Here is a 20,652-nt window from a genome sequence, read left to right as displayed (position 1 = left end):
GCTAAGGAGGTCAGGGATCTTAATTTTATTGCTTTGGCTTCTTCTACAACTTGGAGAGGGCATGTTACATGCTCCTCTAGTATTGCTGCTATGTTTTTAGTAGTAGCAATTGCATGACTTAGGATACAAATACTATACACACTCAAGTTTATTTCCTAAATGTTCAGAATCTAAGCAGTAGCTGAGATTTCCCATTAAAAATCCTATGAAATACAGTGCAACATAGCAATATTTTTAATGCTTAGTCACTGGAGCGCAGATGAGAGAAGCTAAAATCCAGGACAGCTTGAAACCACTACAAATAAAATATGGGTTTGCAATTCAAATCGTTGCTGATTTCCACTAGCATTTTTTGTCCTGAGGCTTAGATGCTTGGCAGCCATGATAAAATGTGTAGTTTGGAAGGCATCAACTCCTGCTTAAGAAGATTCCCTTGCTCTGAGAGAATTACTGGAGCATACAGAAAAGGAAGTACTATTAATGTCACCCACCATAACCAGTACAGTAATGTTGGGCAAATGAGACAAACCAATTGCTAGTTATGATGGCGGTATTAACTTCAGCTATCACAGACATGAATACCAGCTGCTGGGGATCATGAGCCGGAGTGTGTGGTTTTGCTCATGCCCTGCTTGTGGGCTTCCCATAGGCCAGGCTAGCCACAGAATGTAGGGCAAGACAGGCCTTTGGTCTGATTCAGCAGGCCTCTTATGTTCTAATGATGAGACCATGTTGACAGTCTGGAATATATATTGAGAAATTTCAGCTGCTGTCCTATGGTCAGTGCTGATGAACTAGAATTGTTGGGGAGTATGCATGCAGAGAGGGAATAGATCTCTGGGGGTGGCTATTTTACCCCTCGGTCACCCAACAAATGTGGAGAGATGTGACCAGAGCTGCATGTCATGGCACTGATTCTGGCCTTGCACCAACGCAGCTCCAAAAGTATGGGAGCCCAAGTATGCTCCAGCTGCCCAAACCTGGGTATCCAACGTTGGTTGCATGAGGCAGATTTCAAATGAGATTGCCAACGAAATTACGGTATAGCTGTAAATGGATGAGGAACACTTTGCAGGTGGGTGAAGGGAAAACTGAAGGCATTTTGAAGGGGCTTTGTAATTCAGATAAATAGCTGAGAGTAAGCACACACAGAGACTTTATCCCAGTTTGAGTGGTATAGATAAGTGGAAAAACACAATGTTTGCTACATCTTGGTTTCTTCTAAGTGACTACAACTATGACATTTTTGCTCTCCCATAGTAACTCTTACAGGGTTTAGCCTATTCTGAATTGGGGAGTGGAGTCTGTGTTATGCCAGAGTGTTTCATGGGTCACGTTTGACCACATCATACATATAAGAGAAATAAAATACACATGGGATTGCTTGACTGGTTCACTGCTGAAACCATGTTGCAGTTTTGCTGCCTCCTGAAAAAAAGATCATTATTACTAGGTACTGAAGGGAAATGGTGCAGCAAACCTTGGAAGTTGCCTCTGAAAAATATGCATGAATGCAGCTCTCAGGAGTTATGGGAGAGGAGTGGGAGCTCAGAAGCAAAGACACTTCTTTAGCCCCACCCACAATTCCTCTTGCACAGATTCAGTGTAGGTTTAAAGAAGATTCTACAGTAAATGACTTTTATTTTTTAAAAAATGAAATAACCGTGAACATATTAACAGGCCTGCAGGTGGCACTACAGTACAGCTGGATAGAAGGTAGATATAGTCCCAATGTACAGTCAAACAATGGAATCCATCAGTTCAATGGTGACAATTCTGAATACAACTCTATCAAGCAGGAACATTTTACTGAAAATATTTCTGGACAAAGCTGATATTGAAAATTAGCTCTGGGAAGTATAAGTCCCAATCTAGAACTGACAACTGGTGAACTATTACCTGGTTTGCCAGTTTAGGGAGAGATGTACAACATCTCCAAAACATAAAAGTTCTTTCCCCCCCTTGCATTTGTGGAAACTGGTGTTGGAAGTCAATTTCTTTTAGCTCTCCTCTGGCCAATTGTGCTATTTTGGATTTATTTCTAAGAATCATTTCTTGAAAGGTTTTACTGAAAGGAAGACTAAACACAATGTGCCTTTCCTTGTAACCCAGGAACAGTTGTGGTATTTCAAATTCTAAAAATATCTACTTTCATGAAATACTGTTTCACTACAAACCTAGTTTTTCACTAAATACACATTTTTAAATCCTGGAGCCATCAGGGAAAAAGTGGTTTCTCTCTGCGATTCTGCGTTTCTACAGTGTATAGCGAACTCTTAAAAAGGGAGCATGAAGAACATCTTTCTTTCCTTGGCCTGTGTCAGACTCAGGAGGATCTGCTTCAGCAGCTAGGCTCCTGGTGATCGCACTCTTTCAGAGTTGGCTACTCAAGTCTGCAAGAGAATGTCCATCTTCACATCATTCTTTCTAACTTCTTGGAAAGACTAACTAGGCATGAAAAAGGTTCACACGTTCTATTCATAATAGGCAGGAACACCACATGGTTTCCATACAATTTAAATTTGCAAAAGGCCACAGGAAAGGGACACAGCACCTTTCATTAGGTGGGAAACTTTGCATGTTATAGTGACCTTCCTTTAGTTTCCTTAGTATTGAGGCAGCATAGAAGACGGTGGCTGGAGAGTGTAATGAATGCCATGGCATCTCTTAGCGAGAAGCATCTGGCTCCTGCACAGGCAGGTATGTGCGCTCCCCTTCTATACTGTGAGCAAAAAAATGACTCCAGAGGGGGGGGGGTGTTTGGAATCACCAGTTCCTACGACCTAGCCAGTTTGGACTCGTGAGCCTTTAGTGTGCCAACAGCATCTTTCACTGCATGGTAGATAATGTTCTTCACCTGCAAAGAGAAGAAAATGAAGACACTGAAAATCAATACTCTGAACAGTCATTTCCATCTACTATGTAAGACAAGCCAGAGTTTCTCAATTATTAATTCATTGTATTCATAAATGAATATGGGAAGGTGTCTGAGCTGCTAATACTTCTTACAAGGATACTGGATCAAACTCGAAAAGCATCCAATAAAATATTACATTCCAATATGAATGCTGATCTCCCTACTCTCAAACCAAAGTCAGGAGAACCCCTTAATTGCCCTCCCCCCCATTTTTGGCAAAACATGTACACATCTACTATGATGATCTTTTCTTAGCAACAGGCTAAGCCTTTGATACTGGTTTAAGTTGGATTGCCTCTAAAAGTATAGTGTGTTAGTGGAAAAGCACCCCCACAAGGCAGCCTTCCTTATGACCTACTGCAAGCCATTCCAGAGCATCCAGAGGAGTCTTTTGAAAGTGCAGGGGGCTACAGTGAAGAGGAAACAGGAAAGCCCCAGTGGAGTTCTTCTTGCCCTTCTTTAGGTTCAAGCCACTTTATAAGCATTCAGCTAACACAGGGTTGCCATATTTCAAAAAGTAAACAAAACCCATGTTCATTGACCTTTTCTTAAATAAAAAAATGCCCCAAACCCCCATGATTTTTTGATTGACTTGCCTAAGATCCAGGACAAAGCACCACATTTCAGAAATTCCCTCCCATGCGTCAATCCCCCCCCCTCCAATGTATGGCAGCCCTAGCTAACATGACCAGCAGCTAGCTTATAACTTTAGTCAAATTTAACCCAATGCATGTGGAAGACAGGAGTGCCTGGCGTGCTCTGGTCCATGGGGTCACAAAGAGTCGGACACGACTAAACAACAACAACAACCCAATGCAGTTTTGCAAATACTTTCGCCAAATCTGATATGTGCTTTAGAGGTTGTTCCATGAAAACAGATGCTTACCTGCAGCTTATCTTCATGGTTTGTGTGAGTGTTAGACAGGTGCCTGAACTCCTGGGTTAGGCGGAAGCAGTGTTTCACATGTTCTGGAGATACAAAATCTTCTGCTACTTTAATGCAGCTATACAGATTATGAACCTGAAAAAATAAGCAACAGAACCGGGTGCTAGAGAAACATCAAAACTCAACAATCCAATGTATATTCAAAATATTGCTTTCTGCAGTATAAATAAGATTGGTAAATGCTATTTCAATGTGTTCATTAGCCACATCTAACAGGTAGAAAGAGATCAGATGTTCAAAGTAAGTTTTCCAAACTGCCTTCCATTCAAATAATGACTTCGCACTATGAGTCAAATAACAGTTTTTCATCAATACAGGCCAGATTGTGTGGGGAATGTGTGATTTTTTTCCCTAGGGTTATTTTATATTTAAAAAAATGATGAGGCTTCAAGTTAATACTTTTAAAGGAAGACCAAGATGACAGTAATAACCAAGATCAAGAAAACTGAGAAAATAAGAGTGGAGAAAAACAGTTCTTCACAATGAAGATAGGAATAATAAAAAACCCGTGTTAGGTAAGAAAAGTTAGGAGTGGGACGGATCACTCTGGAAAACAAATTTCTCACTGTCCCTTGAATGATGACCAAATGGTGAGATGCCCAAGCTCAGGCAATCGTCTCTCAGCTAAATAAGTCAGGATGCAGAGAAAAACCTTCTGCCCATGCTCACACTCCTCCTCACTCCTCTCATTATGACATTCTGCAATCTCCAACTTGCAAGTCTCCAACTAACCAACTTCCTTTTTCATCCAAACCAAGAAACTATGGTTACCAGCTTCAGAAGAAACAAAGATATTTAAATAGTGGCTTAAAATCCTGCCCTGTTCTGAAACTGGTAGGCGTAGGGTTCAATCCAGAGAAGGACTCTTGGAACAGGGCTTTATGGCTCCCCACCCCCAAGACCCACTGTTCCTCCATAAGCTGCTCCTGAAAACGGACAGACTCACTGGACTAGCATAGAATTTGGTGCCAAGTGAATGAGAGAAAGATAGAAAAACTTGAATAATTTAGTGGGGCCACTTTGCACGAGTCAGTTTCCAGGTTCAGATGAACAGCAAACTCTGGTTAACTGCGGATTTCTGAGTTTTAATTGCTGTGTTCTGCAAACTGAAGGAAAAAGGAGGCTACGTGTGAGAGCAGAAGGCCTGTGCATATCTTGGCATATTAGGCAAAATAAAGTTGACATCTGCTGCTTAACTGCCTCCTGAAACAACTGGCAAACATGCAGAAATAATTATCACCACTTTAGCATACACCTATGCTTTATGATGTGCATGATAAAATTTGCAAGGAGAATTGCACTGTAAATAAAGTTTGAATTCTTATTTAACATATTTATATCCTGTTCTTCTGCTCACAGAATACACAAGAGTTTAGTGGTATAAACAGGAATGAGGAACCCACAGTTCTCCACATGTTTGTGGACTACAACTCCAGTAATTCCTGACCATTGGTCATGCTGGGTGGAGCTGATAGGATTGAACAATATTCAGAGCACCATAGGTACCACAATCCTGGTATAAGAGTAATAAAAGGAGACAACTGCAGCAAGCAGACAAGATCCAGAGCTGGGATGAGGGAACAGTTTTAGTTTGAAAACAAATTATTGGTTCACACCTGGGTGCTAGGCACTACAAAGTTATTGAATCCTTGCGAGACTCAAATAACCAGCTGCACCCAGAATCTACAACAAACATTTTATTCCTTCACCTAAGAATCCCAGATAGTGAATTTACCCTAAAGTAAACACGCTAAGAGCATATGCTTATATTTTACTTTTAATTATTCAAGTTTCCAGTATTCAAGGAATATGGATCCCCCCCCAACCCTTTCAAGAACTGGAATAAATTTTTGAGAAAAACATATGGAGCTTGAGACCCAGGAATAGTAGACATGGAACTCTATAGTAAGGTTCTGAAACTTGACACTTCTGAGAACTAGAGTTCTCCTTATTTCAGCTTCTAGAATTTCACCAAGCACAGTCAGCAGGTTTTCAGTACTCTAAACTTGTTCCCGCCCCCCAACAGAAAAAGCTCAGGAAAACCAACCTAACCAATTGTACAATGTTTCTGAAAATTCTGTCACATTCTAAAGTTGTGCTCTTTTTGGAACGCTCCATGAACAACTTGTTTTATGCCCTTAAGTTTTTACCCTGCTCTTTCAGGCCCTAGCACTCCACACTCACCTGGTGAGGGGCCCCTGCAGGAATAAATACAGCATCTCCCAGGAACTGCACTATTGCCCAGCCTTGTACTCCATACTCCTCATACAGACGCTTACGGAGGGTCTGGTCCAGGTACCAGCTTTGGTCATGGATTGGGTCATGATCTGGAGGATTTTCTTGTCCTTGTTCTTCACCAACCTAATACAAATGTATCAGAGTTTAATGCTCCCTACTTGCAGATTTCTTCTTAATCTGTATTCAGCAAACAACCACAAGTTACTTTATGATGAAATTCTTGCTTTGGCTAAGGTGGACTTTGAGGCAATAAGCAAGTATGACAGGAGAAAATCCAAATCTCATAGCAGGTATTACAGCTGCCCTAGTCCATTCCCAGACTATTTAGGGCATTAATACTCCACTCTTCAACAAGGTTTTTAGGGCAGTCCAATTAAAATATTGGGACACAAGTTTTATCAGAAAGTATAGAATAATGTGTGAAATATTAAACTCCTGAAACATCCAACCATCACACCTTGCGAAGAAGTTCCCTGATCTTCTCAGCATCCTTAGCAGCATAAATGTGCCATAGTGCTCCAGGCTTCTCCTTTGCTTCATGGATTCGCTGTTTTGTAACATCATCAGCATCTCCCTCATCAATCGTTTTCAGCACCTCTGAAATTCACATCAGTAAGTTGCATGGCTTTCTAGTGTAATGTGTAACAATCAAATGAATTCAAAGAAGCACAAAACTACAGCCATAAGAAATTATCTAAGAAAGTTATCCTACTTAATGTTACAGGACAGTTAGGAAATTCGAAAGGACCAAATCATATTATCTTTAGTAATTCTGGAAAAAGCACTAAATTTGTTCCGCTTGTCAAGAGCACATCATTTCAAACTTGCAAAGGTGCTTATGTATGCCTAAAAATCATATATTATGTTTGCACTATCCATATATCACAAATATATAACCTAAGAAACACATCAAACTGGTGACATTTGCATTTGTGCACAGGTGATACTTTCAATCAGGACTCCACATCCAAGTTTCATCCTGGCAGAGTTAGCGCCTCAAAGAAGTACTCTGCTTATTATAATGTTCCGCATGATTATTAGACAGGTATCTTATTTGAAGAGAAACTGATACATCTACTCATGAGTAAATTCACATGACTAGGCATTCCAGTTTGCAGCTGCACTATCTTTCCCCCCCTCTGATTACCTTTGTTAATATGTATTACCAATGTGCAAAGAGCAACACAAGAACAGAGAAGAAATCAAAACAAAAAGAAATTAAATGGTGCAGGCCTAATATAAGCAATATTTTGCATATCTAGGGGGAGATTCAGAAGTTTTTCAAGTTAAATCTTGAAAAAGATCATCTTAGAAGTTTACCATCATCATGAGAACCTTCCCCAATGGGAATTCCAACGTACACCATGACGTTAACGGCATCTGACACATCCAAATGCAGATTGGTTGTACCAACTCTTCTGTCTTCTGCCGTTATCAGTCCTACGAAAAGCAGCAAAGAAGAGAGACGATGACAGCAAGCTTGAAGCTGCTTGTTATAGGTATGCTTTTTATGCTACATTCAAAGTATATCACCACACAGAGAATATTCAGCTATTAGCCATGATAATGTGAACAGTAGCAGAGATACTTGATCTCTGCTGATTAGATATCAAGGGTAGCCAACATGATGTCTTTCAGATGTTATTGGATTCTTAACTCCCACCAGTCCCAGACATTAAGGTCAAATGTCAAGGATGAGGGGGTATGTAGTCCAGCAACATCTGGAGGGCATCATAAGGGCACCTACTATGCATGTTTAACTATAAAAGGAGCCAGACTTAAGGTGCAAACTCCCTATCACTTTGTAATTGCAGCACTTAGTACAAACAGATGTTATGGTCCACTGCTTCAAATCAACAAATGCACTTTATTGAATATTTTTTAACATGGCCACTACCACACTCGAAGTGGTACACAACCTGATAAAAATAAAATGCACACAGAAAAACCACTAAGAACTCAGCTCTTAATAGGTGTCCTAGAAACAGCAGCAGAAAGGAAAATCCAGGCCAATCACCTTCAGCCAATAACAAAGTCTATTCCGAAACATCAGGTTTTCCCAAGCCAACAGAACAAGGGGGCATCAAAACATGTTTCCAGAGTTGACGATCAATGCTTCCTTTAGCCCCTTAAGGAAGTAGCCCCTTCTGCTGTGATCTATTTACCACAGCTAGCAAAAGCTTATTGAACTTGGGCCAGGCAGATTTAACAGCCAAGATGGGCAAGGGTTGAGGATTCTTCTCCCAAGAATCACATCCATTTGTTTGGAAAATAGTAGTTGAAAGCTGCTCATCAAAACTGGACAGGCAGATGCTCCTGAATCCCATACCCAGATCTGCACCAACACTGGAATCCAAGCTGGAGCAGATGTGAGTGATTTTATCTGCAAAATATTTTCCAAACTGATCACAGCACATCTCAGGGGGCTTCTCTCGTTGGGATGAGAAGACGAATACAGTCCTTTTACAGGTTAAGAGCACATGGATGCAACTGAATATGGCCACATAAACTAGTGTAAAAACTCATCTGCTCTTCAGTCTGATGGGCATGGGTCCTTGAGTTCTCTTCCCTGATTTGAACAGCATCATTTCATTTTACAAAGTTCTCTTTGATTCTGACAACACTGTCTGATTCCATTTAGTCTACAATTACCAAATTATCTTCCACTTCTAATGACATTATACTTTTAATTGGAAGCAAACAGATTTAAATGAAACAAATTAATTTTATGACTAACATGGGTAATAATCCATCTCACTCATTTACTTCTCAGTCCATATACTTTCATAAGCCACAAAGTATCAGTAGGGACAAAATTATGCTCTCCTGGTCTACATACCATATGCGTTGTACATTTTGGGACCCAGATCTGGTCGTACAAAGTAGCTTGGCAACCTTGATGCCAGATTCAGTCTTCCATCCCTCTTAGTGTACTCTGGGAGAGGAAGGTTCTCCATTAGGTCCTCAAACCTGAAAAGGGCAAGTACCATGTTAGACACTGGCAAAGGCAAGAAGCATTGCTAGAACACCAACAATTCTCACAGAGGCCCAGACCCAGAGCAACAAGGGAGCTTACCTTGTCGGCATCATGTCTCTAAAATCTTCTCCCGGAGGCCAGTCCTTTAACTTCAGTACCATGGGCTGTCCATCATCAGATCTTAGACGCTCTGAAAAGAAATAGTTTTACTTGGCTTGTATGTCGTTCTATCGCTATTAGTTTGCTTTTCCTATGAAATCTACAGGATATTTTGGGAGTAGGGGAAGGAAGAATGAAACCTAAATCCATAATGAGAGATCTGGGTTTAAATCTCCTGTTCAGCTATGACATTAACAGTGTCATAAGTTGGGGCAGAGACTACAGTGATGTGATAGATAACTTTTCACAAGTAGTATCAACAGAATTAGGTGGCACTTACTAGAAATGACCTCAAAGCCATCCCAGAAGTCACGCACTTTCACATCTGAGATTATGGCACAGTTCCTACAATTGACCAGATCTACATCCTGATCTCCAAATTCTTGACTAAAGGCCTCTGGTTTCCAGAGCTCAGGCTTCAGCTTCTTATGAACACCAGAAACTAAAACAGGCTGTGAAAAGAAAGAGGAGGTATTATTCCAAAATGACAATTCGCAGAAGGCATTTTATTTTTTTATTTACTAATGTATAATCTTTCATAAAAATATAGCCAGACAAAATGAAAATAAGAAACCACTATGTTTCCAGTATTATTCTTTAAATATTTTCTGGTCTGAAAATGTAACAGATGGAAATGTTGGCAAAGGACCAAGCTGTTGTCGTTTTGTTTTTAAAAAATGGATTCCTAAATGATGGACTTGTTTAAGAAGAAAAACAACAACAATTTCTGCAGGAAGGCTGCAACTCAGATAAACAAAATAAACATATATTCTCCACTAATCCTCTGTATATTTTACTTGGCTGCCTTAAAGAAGTTATAAGGAGGGAGCGTTCAGAGTTAGAAGACCTTTTAACAGCAGCAAAAATAATTACAGGCATCAACAGAAACAGAAGCAACTATGGAAGTTACTGATTGTATGAAACAACAAAATAGAGGTAATAACAGATATGCTCTGGTTGCTAAGATATCATTTTGTATAAATACAATATAAAAAAGAAAAATTAAATAATGTAAATTCAAGTTACGTAGGTAATACCTTATAGTGATAAATTTTAAGACTATTATATGTTATAGATTATGTATTTCTAATATTTTGGGAGGTTTCGTAAATTTATATACGGATTAAAAAATCAAAGTCCAACTTCTGTGCTAAGAAAAGCTATTCTAGTTTTATACAAATTGAAATCTATGGGCTGATGACCATCTTTTGATAATACCCAATATATTTACCTTTTTAACAGAAGCACTGAATTCTAAGCTTCTGGCTGCTGGAAATCCTGGTCAACCCAGCCAAGTTCTGAATGTTCATCAGGCATTATCCGTATTCTATCTAGCCCAATTTCCCAACCATAAGGGCCCAAAACTTGTTGCTGGAATTTAACTGAATCCCAGGGTTCTAAGGATACCACACCCTGTTCCAAAAATGAATTTTTGTGCTTGTATCACACATAGACAAGTGCCATTAACTGTGTTTTGTCCTTCAACCTTAAACTACTAACAAAGTCTGCACCAACATAATTATCATTAAATAGCTGCTAGTTTTTTTAAGTACAATGAAAATCTTGCCACAGGCAGAGAGGATGTCCACACAAACTTTTTATTTACCTGGCCCTGTTTCCAACACTCCCTGAAGATCTTCCAGTTGTTTTTATTGCTGGGGTCATGGAGACACAAAAGCCTTCCGTCACAGAGCCAAGAATGGGAAGTGTGTGGGTCCAGCACATTTAATCCCATTACCATCTCTTTCACTTCTTTCTGAGTATCGGCCACGTTGCTTGCTCGCTTGGCAGCATCAGACGTCTTCTTATTTTCCACCACTGAGGCAATAATATGATCAAGGAAATTTGGCAAGCTGGCCTTATTCTTAGCACCCTAGAAGACACAAATCCACATAGCAACCCAGGTCTTGGGTGAAGAATTAGAATATACTGCCTGTGCCACAGATTCTGATCTTTCAACCAACTAAACACTTTCTGAAGTGGCTAAAACAATGCCAAGGAAAGAATAACAATGTGTTGAACCAAAGGGGAACTGTTCCAGAAGCTCTGCAAACGCCATCTGGGTAGTCAAGATAACACCACAATTAACTGGTAGTTGTTGTAACAATGAGCTCATATATGTTTATATTCACTTGCTGTGATAGAAGCTAATTGGCATGTTCATCTGTGGGCTTGGGGCCAGAAAGGGGAACAACCTGTAAGATTTGGATATTTGCCACTTATGCCCTCATCTGCTCAGGCGAAATTATGGGACGTCTTGGCCAAAGTGCTGATGAATAAAGAATGTATACCGTAAATGTTTGCTTGGGTGCGGATTACTCATGTCAACCTCTCACTGTGTCTGTAAAGGCTCCACTGTAAGTCTACATTTCCTTCTTATAATAAAGTACCAGAATTGACCACTCCGGCATTTTCGAAATCTTTCTTTGGTATACTTGAACCAAACCACTCCCACGAACCCACCTTTGGGCCCGTGGACAAACAATAATATGCCTAAATAAATCTTATTTTGAAAAGTTCAGTATAGGTTTTCCTACTGAAGAAAGAGATCATACCACTTTAAAGAAGCAACTATCTATACCTCTAAACAAAAATAGTATTACTTACAGTGGAAGCTCCAGAAAAGACAGGAGGAAAAGGGATGCCTGTATCAAGTGAAGCCTGAGGCAGCTTTCCAGGCCCGGAGTTAAGCAAATCGCGAAGACTGGAACCTTCTGTCTTGTTGCTTGAGGCAACTGGGCCCAATAAGAGACTATTAAAAAGCTTTGGAGTTAAAGGGGAGGCCTTTGCATTGGTGTTGAAGGAATCCAATCCAAAAGGTGATTGAGATTCTTTATTGAGCACTGACCTCAGTGATCCAGCTTCTGTAAAAAAAAGCAAAAAAGGCACCATGAGAAGATGTATATTTCCGCCCCCCCCCCCCAAAGGAAGTATTTTGACAATCACAGAGGAGGGAAGTGAGACTATGAATTGTAACAAGAGATTTCAAACTTATCATAACTACCGCTACAATATTTATGAGGACAAAACAAGTAAGCCAAAATAGCAGCTGTAATTGGGAAAAGATAGCAAGTATGAGAGGAAGGAGAAAATAAAAGATTGCATAAATACTAATGTTTATCTTTGGACATTCTTCAACTGTAGATACAATTCTTGTAATCATAAGCAAGAGACTTTATGACTGCTTTTTTAATCAGCACGGAATGGAATGTCTTAATGTCAAAGGGCCAGTGTTTTATGTGTGACCTTCAAAGGTTTAGCTATGCTCCAGCCGGCATCAGTTTAAATTTGTTAGGACACAAATCTTCCAGAAGATTTACAAAAAAATCCTAGTAGCTATCCAGATACCAGCCACTCATACATTTGATCATTAAACACATGAGGAAAAAAATGCAGTAAGGAGGCCTCAGTATGAAATCCAAGCAAAATAAAACCCAAACCACACCTTTACACAAGTTCTTTACCAGTTTAAGATGTACTAAGATGGCCTAAGAAATGGACAAAACCAAGTATTTATGTATCAATTTTACAAAGCCAAAACAGATAGGTTAGTCCAGAATAACCTAGACTTTTAATCTCAAGGTTTTGAGTTCAGGCCCCATGTTGGGCAAAAGATTCCTGCATTGCGGGGGGTTAACTAGATTACCCTTGTGGTGCCTTCCAACTCTACAATTCTATGTGAAATGCAGGTGCAATACTACTGTTTGGCTAGTTACCAAATTTTCAGACAGGCATGGAATTCCATGTGATATGACTCCCCTCACATCAAATAAATGATGTCAGCACTTGTGAAATGACAAGAGATGTTAAAAAGTATTTTTTCCAATACAGTTGCAGCGTATGTGAAAGTGACATGCTGCATTTGTTTTATTAGTGCTGTAATCTTTTAAACATCCCTGAATAGCTAAATACCCAAAATTAATCCCTCAGCACGCTTGAAACTTCACAGAACTATCCGTTTGCCAGTCCCAGTGTGGATTATGAACATCAAGAGTATTAAAACAATGTGTCTTGACATGCAAAAAGCAGCCATCTTGGAGTGTCCCTGGTTTTTTCAGTCTTCTAAATTCTCATCTTCAAAAACATCCCTCTCTCTCCAGGGTGATAATCTGCTCTCTAGCAAAAATCTTCAGCTCCCCAATAACTTACCTTTTGTTTCTTCTTTTGCCTTTTGTGTTGCTAAATCTGCAAGCCAATGCAGCGCTGAAGAGGGACTTGTTTCTGGACATAGTGACTTATTAGGTTTTGTCTCCCCACTGTTACTGGTTCCTTGAGCCTCTGTCTTTATAGGCTCCTCAGCTTTGTCCTCCGTAGCTTCAGACTTAGGAATAACATTAGTGTCCGTCTGCCCTCCTTCTGTTGTCCCTGTGCCACTGGAGAAAGCGCTTTCATTTGCAGGTGTGGATACACTGGGATTCATACTGGGCAGCTGCTGAAACAGAGGATCACACACGGGGAAGTCAAAATGTGGTAACTGAAACTTAAGTATTTCTTTAAACAACTGAGACAAATGTAAAGTTTTTTTTAAAAAACCTAGCAATATTAAGACTAGACACAAGCATGAGACAAACTCAAAATATTTTAAGGCAGTCCATCTTCCCCCCAGATCAGAAGGGTCTCCCTAACCCTTGGTAGAACATTGGGGTGGAGGGCTGCAATGGGGAATAGGGGGATGGGGGACTTAGCTTCCATGAACCCATTACATGAGCTTATTCTGGATACAAGCCAATATATTGGATAAGGAGACCAGGGTACATTATTATTCTATCAAATTTCAAAAACAAACAAAAAACATTTGACACTAACAGGTTGTGTATATTCCAAACTCAGAAAAAAATAAGTATTCCACTGGTAGACACACTATCTGAGGCCATGTAAAAAGGCAAAATAAGTATGAAATACAACATCTTTAGTAATGGCTTTTTCTTTATAATCTGCATTTTCATTAACATAGCACTTCAAATTGCACAAAGCAATAGCAAATAAATATTTGAACACACAAAACACCAACAACTCTTTTTAAAAACAACAGCCCAGATCAGGATGCCTAGAGTAAGTGGACAATATCTATCAGGATCACATAACAGATTTCGGCCATAATAAAAGTTCACATACCTGTGAAATTCCATTGGTGACGGCAGGTCGCAGCACAGATTTATTCTGCCGATTAATACATGGGCAGTTGGCTTTAATTCCCCATTTGCCACGGGCTGCATGAACCATGTCTCCAATACTATAGAGTGCTGAAAAGTGAGAAACCTTAGTATCAAATTTTGTAACAAAATCTGAAAGTCTTAAAATGCAAGGACTGGTATCTTCCTGCTTACGGGCTGAAATGGTAGATCTTCTAGCTTTTTACAAGCGTGAACCTATGTTTAAGAGTATGGCTTTTAGGCTGGGAAGGGAGACCCTCTGTCCATATAAAAATCATTACCTTTGTTGTGACAATACTATTAATGACACTAATTGTTAGGACACTCTCTTTAACAACTGCCTCAAGTAGCTTTAATAACCTATTAAGCATCCCTGTAAGCGATGAGAACTCTGCAACTGCAGATGCATTCTTGTTACAAAAATGCATTCAAATAATGAATCCACGTGGCTGGATCTGATGGCAAAAACGAACCACGACCTAACAAGGACGTGGCAACAGTCATTACCTCAGGCTGTAAGAGAGGGAGTGAAGGGAAGCAGGATCCTATAAAGCTCAGCTGAGAAGACAGCACCATTAGGCCGCTGCTTCTACCAACTGTTGTAGCAGAGAGGAGGACAATGAGGGAAGCAGAGCCATGCCACTGGCTCAGCTAAGAGAGCGGCAACTTTTTGCTCCTGTCAGCAAACTGTTCTCCATTCCTGCTGATTGTGATAAGAAATTTGTTACCATGAACTCATGCCCAAGGTTGCTGTTCTCCTCCTCCCTCCAACCCTTTCCCCTTGTCTTTTAGATTGTAAGCCTGAGAGCAGAGGCCATCTTATTATTGGTATTTGCAAGCTGATCTGGGAACCTTTGTGGCTGAAAAGCGGGATAAAATCTGTCAAAGAAGAGAGACATGACAGGACATGGAAAACAGATTCACCTGTGCCAGGGATTATCTGTGTTGGCATGAGATTCTCTGGTTCATGCGACTGTCCCTTTGCACACTTCAACCATGAAAAAACCTCTTCATCACCAATCTCCTCTGTCTCTGAAATAGAAAGACAATTAGATCGTTTAACTTTCCAAATGCTTGCTTGCATGTTCCAGTACTACAACAGCTTCAAACTAATAAATTCATAGGTGGCAGGTTTTGCTGAGCACTCTCTTCATAGTCAAACAAAACATGCAACAGCCGTCTGTTGTGGTGCTTAATGTGCTACTAAAACCCTTCAGACACAGTCGCAGCTGGATGGGAGTTTCAGTCCAAAACAGCTGGAGGGCTAATGAAGGCTGTGCTAATGGAAGGTGTGTCAATACAACAACCGTTAGGTATGCAAGATTAAAACATGAACACACAAACCTAGAATCAATATTCTGTCCTATTTCCACACTGGAAGATGTTTTTTCAAGCTCTGTTGAAACTCTCCACAACTCCTTTCAGCAATGTGTTTGTGCATCAATAATCTATATGTGTATCAATAACGGGTATTTGTGCAGCCTTGTGCTTGCTTTTCCACTAGATTATCACATTACCTCTTAAAGATGGAAACATCCTGCCTCAAACATTATATTCATTTTCCTTTTTACAAAAGACATGATAGGTTGGGACAGTTCACAGAATAAAATAGAAAAATCAGACAGAAACCCTTGTTCCCATCTGTCCTAAGTCATCACACAGTTCCTGTTTTAGTTTCAAAGAATTGAAAGGGCTTGCATTCTCTAATGAAGTAAAAACTACCCCACCAAGGGCTTCAATTTTACTAGCAAAAGCACACCTAGAGTATTGCAAAATTATGCATGGCCAAGGATTGTTATATGAATCACAACCATAAAGCCTTTTGTAACCTATTCAGAAGTTATTTTCCTTCAGAACTGTCTCCAGGGAGGCTGGGTGAGAGAGACTCACACACCTCCCCCTTGCTCCCCCACCCGCTAAAGAAACATGAAATGGAAGAACCCAAAGTTATTTCAATACAAGACCTTCTTAGCTCCTGGCTGATGGGTCTGTAATATCCCAAACCTTGTTTTTTTTAATGGTAATACCTGACACTTGGAAAATAACTAAAGGCCTACTTTAGCAATTAGATGACATGCTTTACTCCAAAGGTCAACTGTGTCACATTGAAAGTTCCTTAAGAACGCATTGGTGAATTATTTAAGCTATCCCTAGTGCAAGATTAGGAATTTTCCCTGCGATTCCCTATGTTCTTCCTTATTCCAACTGTCCTCATTCTACATGATGATCCTATACATGCCATCCCTGTTCTTGAAGGCATGGCTAAGCTCAACATAGAAGGTAATTCTGTATTATGCTGCCATGAGGAAGCAGGAGGATGAAGCAGCAGCCGAGGAAATTAGGCCAATACTCTCAATCCATATCATCCTTTATCTTATCTAGCAACATAGCAAACTGATCACTTAGCCTTCACACAGAACAATTCCTCCCCAATCCTACCACCAAAAGCAGAATGCCCATCTAAACTTTACAGCATTCTTGGACAAATATCAAGTACTCACCACTGCGTGGACGGCTTTTTCTGAGACGGTAACAGTCCAGACACACCCCAAAGCCACATTTGCGACAAACCCAGTGAATATTGAACAGTGTTGTTTCACATACATCACACATCTCCCTCACTCCGCGTACAGCTCTCTTCCAGGCTACTTTCTCTATTAAAATAAATAAAATCAAGGAGGCACATGTTAACAGATTATACATTAGAACTATGCTGTAATGTTGGTTTACAACAATTTCCTGGTTTTACAATAATTTATTAAAAGTTGTTCAAATTCAAAATGAAAACATGTGTTTGAGAGAAAGACGTGATGGTGGTATTGAGAGACAAGAAAAAGCCTCTTTGAATGCATGGATCACACATCTACAGTATTGGATTCAGGATACGGTAATTCATGCAATAATTCTGGAGACATTGGGGGGGGGGGGAGAGGTGTTTCCAAGATGCAACGATGGCTACCAACTTGGATGTTTTTAAATGACTAGTCAAATTCATGGAGGGTAAGCCTAGCTGTGGCTACTAGTTATGAAGGCTATGTTCCACCTCCACCGTTGGAGACAACATATCCCTGAATACCAATTGCATACAAGTGGAGAAAGTGTTGTTGTACTCAGGTACGGTTTGAGGGCTTCCAACTGGCATCTGTTTAGCTAATGTAAGAACAAGATGCTGGACTAGATGGGCCTTTGGCCCAATCCTGCAGGGCTCTTCCTATACTCTTATTGCCAATTTTAAAGAGATTCCTTTATATGAAGACTTAAGGAAATTACTCACACCTAGTTACATAACAGCATATAATGCAAAAATGGGACTTAAGAAAATTGGTCCTCTAACAGATTAGTAGGCCAAGGTTTGCTTTATTAAGACATTTTCATAAATTTCATGTGTTCCAGAGAAGTGATATGTAAAAGAAAAATGAATATCACTATCCCTTAGATCAGAGGTTTTCAACCTTTTTCAGTGCACGGCTCCCTTGACCAGTTACATTCTTCCTGCCCCGTGGGGCTCCGGAGCCCAGTTATGTCACCCCTTGCCTGCAGAGCTGGCAGCCTCTCACCCTTTTTTGAACACCCTCCCTTGTGGAGTGTTCCCTCAGCCTCCTTCCCTCTCCCTTCTCACTGGGAGTCCTCTGAGCAGCTGCAGCAGCTGCCCCTGGTGTCTGAGCTGCCTCCCCTGCCCGAAAGAGGCGCGCCTCCTCACAATGCCCCACAAGGGCCTAGAACTTGTCTGTCCATTCCCAACAGTAAGGGCTGGTGGACTGGCTGGCTTGCTTACTCCAAGGCCACCTCAACTTCTGGCAACCAGCACCCCCTGACTAGCCCCAGAGGCACCATTCACCTGCGGAGCCTGTAGCCAGGACAGCTGCAACAAACAGCTGAGCAAGCCTTTGGGAAGCAGAGACACGAGACGGCATCAGAGTAGAGATGGAAGGAAAGAGGGATAGAGGCCAGTGTTGCCCGCAGCACCCCAGGGGGCCAGGGCACACTGGTTGAAAACCACTGCTTTAGATCATTGGCTGGACAAAACTAATATGTGAGAAAGAGGCACACCATCCACTTATACTTGCAGAGTAAACCATAGAGTAATGGGTTGGGTATCTTTTCTTCAATAATCGAGTTCCAGTTACACACACGGATTAAAAAGAAAACACCAACTTACGGTGTGGTTCCACCATCATCATTGCCTCCTTCTCAGACATAACTAACTGACAAAACTGGTCTCCAACATTGGCCAGGATGTATTTGGAAGTTTCCAGGTCAATTCCCTCTGCAGGGGCAGTAGACGGGATCCACAAGCTCAAAGCGTCAGTGTCACTCTGTTGGGGGTTCAAGAATCCCTCCACTCGTAGTATACCCTTCCGAGTAAATATCAGTCTGAAACAAAACTATGAGCTAGTTAAAAGAGCACATTAGCTACAATCTCTTCAAAACACAAATGAAATGGAGGTTTCCTCCATGGCTATTCTTTAGAACTAGTACAATTGATAGATTTGTTCCTGAAGACATGGTGCTGTAGAAACCTTTGTTAGAAACTATCATTAGAGGCTGGTAGGCTTAACATCTGTTCTGAAAAAAACTGGTAGATAGCATTTCTAAAAGATAAAAATTACCAAGCATATAAAAGAGCAAGACTTCCTGAATAACAAGCATGGCTTCTGCAAACTAACCTTTTAGAGTTATCTGACAGTGCCAATAAGCACATGGGGCTGGATGTGTCCACTCACTTTCAAGAAACTTTTGATAAAGCCCTACACCAACTATTGAGAACCAAAGCAATAATGGGATTAAAATGACAGATCGTATTATGGTCCAGTAACTGGTTAAAGAGCAGGGAATAAATGGACAGTGGGCTTGGAAGCAAGTACTCCTTACAAAGTGGGGAACTCTGAATTTCAAAACAAATTGTCAAATTGTCACCATTTCTTTCAGAGAACATATAAACTACCTTAAAATGGTTAGCCCTTGGTCAACACCTCACTCACTCTGCATAAACAGCTCCTACCCCCAAAATCTAGGCTAGTCTTAACTGGAAATTTAACGTGGGGATTTCTGCATGTACAGCTGATGTCCTGCTATTGAGCAATGCTTTCCCCCTGCCTCAGAGGGATTCTTAAAAACAAAACAAAAAGAGGCAATATTATTTAGGATGCACAAACATTATAATCAACTATTTTCTTTATTTTGCACACCACCATTTTTAGAAGGCAAAATTCGTAATAACAATTACTATTTTCCCCACGCTTTTCTTCATTATATCACAAATGAGTTAACAGATACTCAACAGCACAACATGCACTCACACGTACAGAGAAGTATGGTTTAAAGCAGGGTACGCATCACTGTGGGTTTTATGAATTCATGATCTTTTGCCACTTCAACTAGTTCCAACCCAGTTTAACCACATTTCTGTAACATTGACATCCTGCCAAGCAACTTAGTCCTTTATATATATTAGTGTCTTATACAATTAACATCCTTCACGAATGCACACTAAAATCTAAAGCTCTGTGAGGCCAGACTCATACAGTTTCCAAAATGCCTGCATATAACCACCCTCTCATGAAACAGATGTCTATTTTTCAGAATGGATTTCTTAAATTAAGGTGATTTTAATATGCAGCTTAAATCACCAAGAAAAAATATGGATGTAGATCATGGTGCTGCATTCAACTAAATAATTGCATGTCTGGAACAGCTTCCTCAACCACAACAGAGCTTTCCTCTTTCCTGCACCACACCCAGATCTGCTCCAGCAGGTTGGGGGAAGCTTCTGTGTGTGCAATAATTTAGCTGGATACAACCCAACTAAATACAAGCATTTCCAGAATAAGAGTACACACCTATTATTTGCTATAATAATCAACACATCTTGTTTTGTAGCTCAAACACTACAGTACTTAGTACTATCTATGAGAATAATTCAAAGTCTCTGGTCATGCAACCAACATGCCTTTGGTATCATACAATTATTTCAGTTTAGAGAAGAGGGTATATTTTGTCAATAATAGGTTTCTGTTTGGTTTTCTGCTCACATGCAAGCAAAACTGTTAACACAAGAGACACAATCCCATACAGCTGGGTATGTTGGTCCATGGACCAATTCCTCAGAACGTTTTAAAAGTAAGGGGGGTAATTACTATGGATTGTATCCAGTTAGTATCCCATCACTACTAGAGTCTCTCTGATCCAACAAGAACTTCTACCAGGGGAAAGGGAAGGGAGGCAATTTCCCCTTTCTCCTGCACCCTCCCATCCTCCAGAA

The 20,652-nt window shown here is 40.4% G+C and overlaps 1 protein-coding gene across 6 annotated transcripts in view; it reads right to left on the bottom strand.

Annotated features, from left to right (window-relative positions):
* Window positions 1-1,621: 1,621 nt before the first annotated feature.
* KDM3B (lysine demethylase 3B) overlaps window positions 1,622-20,652 on the bottom strand; it is a 36,762-nt gene continuing 17,731 nt past the window's right edge. For 3 of the 6 annotated variants that reach the window (XM_083488591.1, XM_083488589.1, XM_083488593.1), the window contains 15 exons: window positions 18,550-18,764; window positions 16,892-17,044; window positions 15,315-15,422; window positions 14,353-14,480; window positions 13,387-13,669; window positions 11,845-12,101; window positions 10,844-11,110; window positions 9,518-9,689; window positions 9,178-9,268; window positions 8,941-9,071; window positions 7,422-7,541; window positions 6,559-6,698; window positions 6,048-6,224; window positions 3,804-3,938; window positions 1,622-2,857 (listed from right to left, as the gene is read on the bottom strand). In XM_083488591.1, the coding sequence (XP_083344717.1) occupies window positions 2,777-2,857; window positions 3,804-3,938; window positions 6,048-6,224; window positions 6,559-6,698; window positions 7,422-7,541; window positions 8,941-9,071; window positions 9,178-9,268; window positions 9,518-9,689; window positions 10,844-11,110; window positions 11,845-12,101; window positions 13,387-13,669; window positions 14,353-14,480; window positions 15,315-15,422; window positions 16,892-17,044; window positions 18,550-18,764 (2,458 nt within the window). In that variant the 3' untranslated portion in view covers window positions 1,622-2,776. The remainder of the gene's footprint in view (window positions 2,858-3,803; window positions 3,939-6,047; window positions 6,225-6,558; window positions 6,699-7,421; window positions 7,542-8,940; window positions 9,072-9,177; window positions 9,269-9,517; window positions 9,690-10,843; window positions 11,111-11,844; window positions 12,102-13,386; window positions 13,670-14,352; window positions 14,481-15,314; window positions 15,423-16,891; window positions 17,045-18,549; window positions 18,765-20,652) is intronic. The other 3 variants (XM_083488592.1, XM_083488590.1, XM_083488594.1) reach the window with 1 other exon arrangement.

Source organism: Podarcis liolepis (genome assembly GCF_965112155.1).
Source record: "Podarcis liolepis genome assembly, chromosome: 2".
NCBI lineage: Eukaryota > Metazoa > Chordata > Lepidosauria > Squamata > Lacertidae > Podarcis > Podarcis liolepis.
This window is presented reverse-complemented; position numbering and strand designations above follow the sequence as displayed.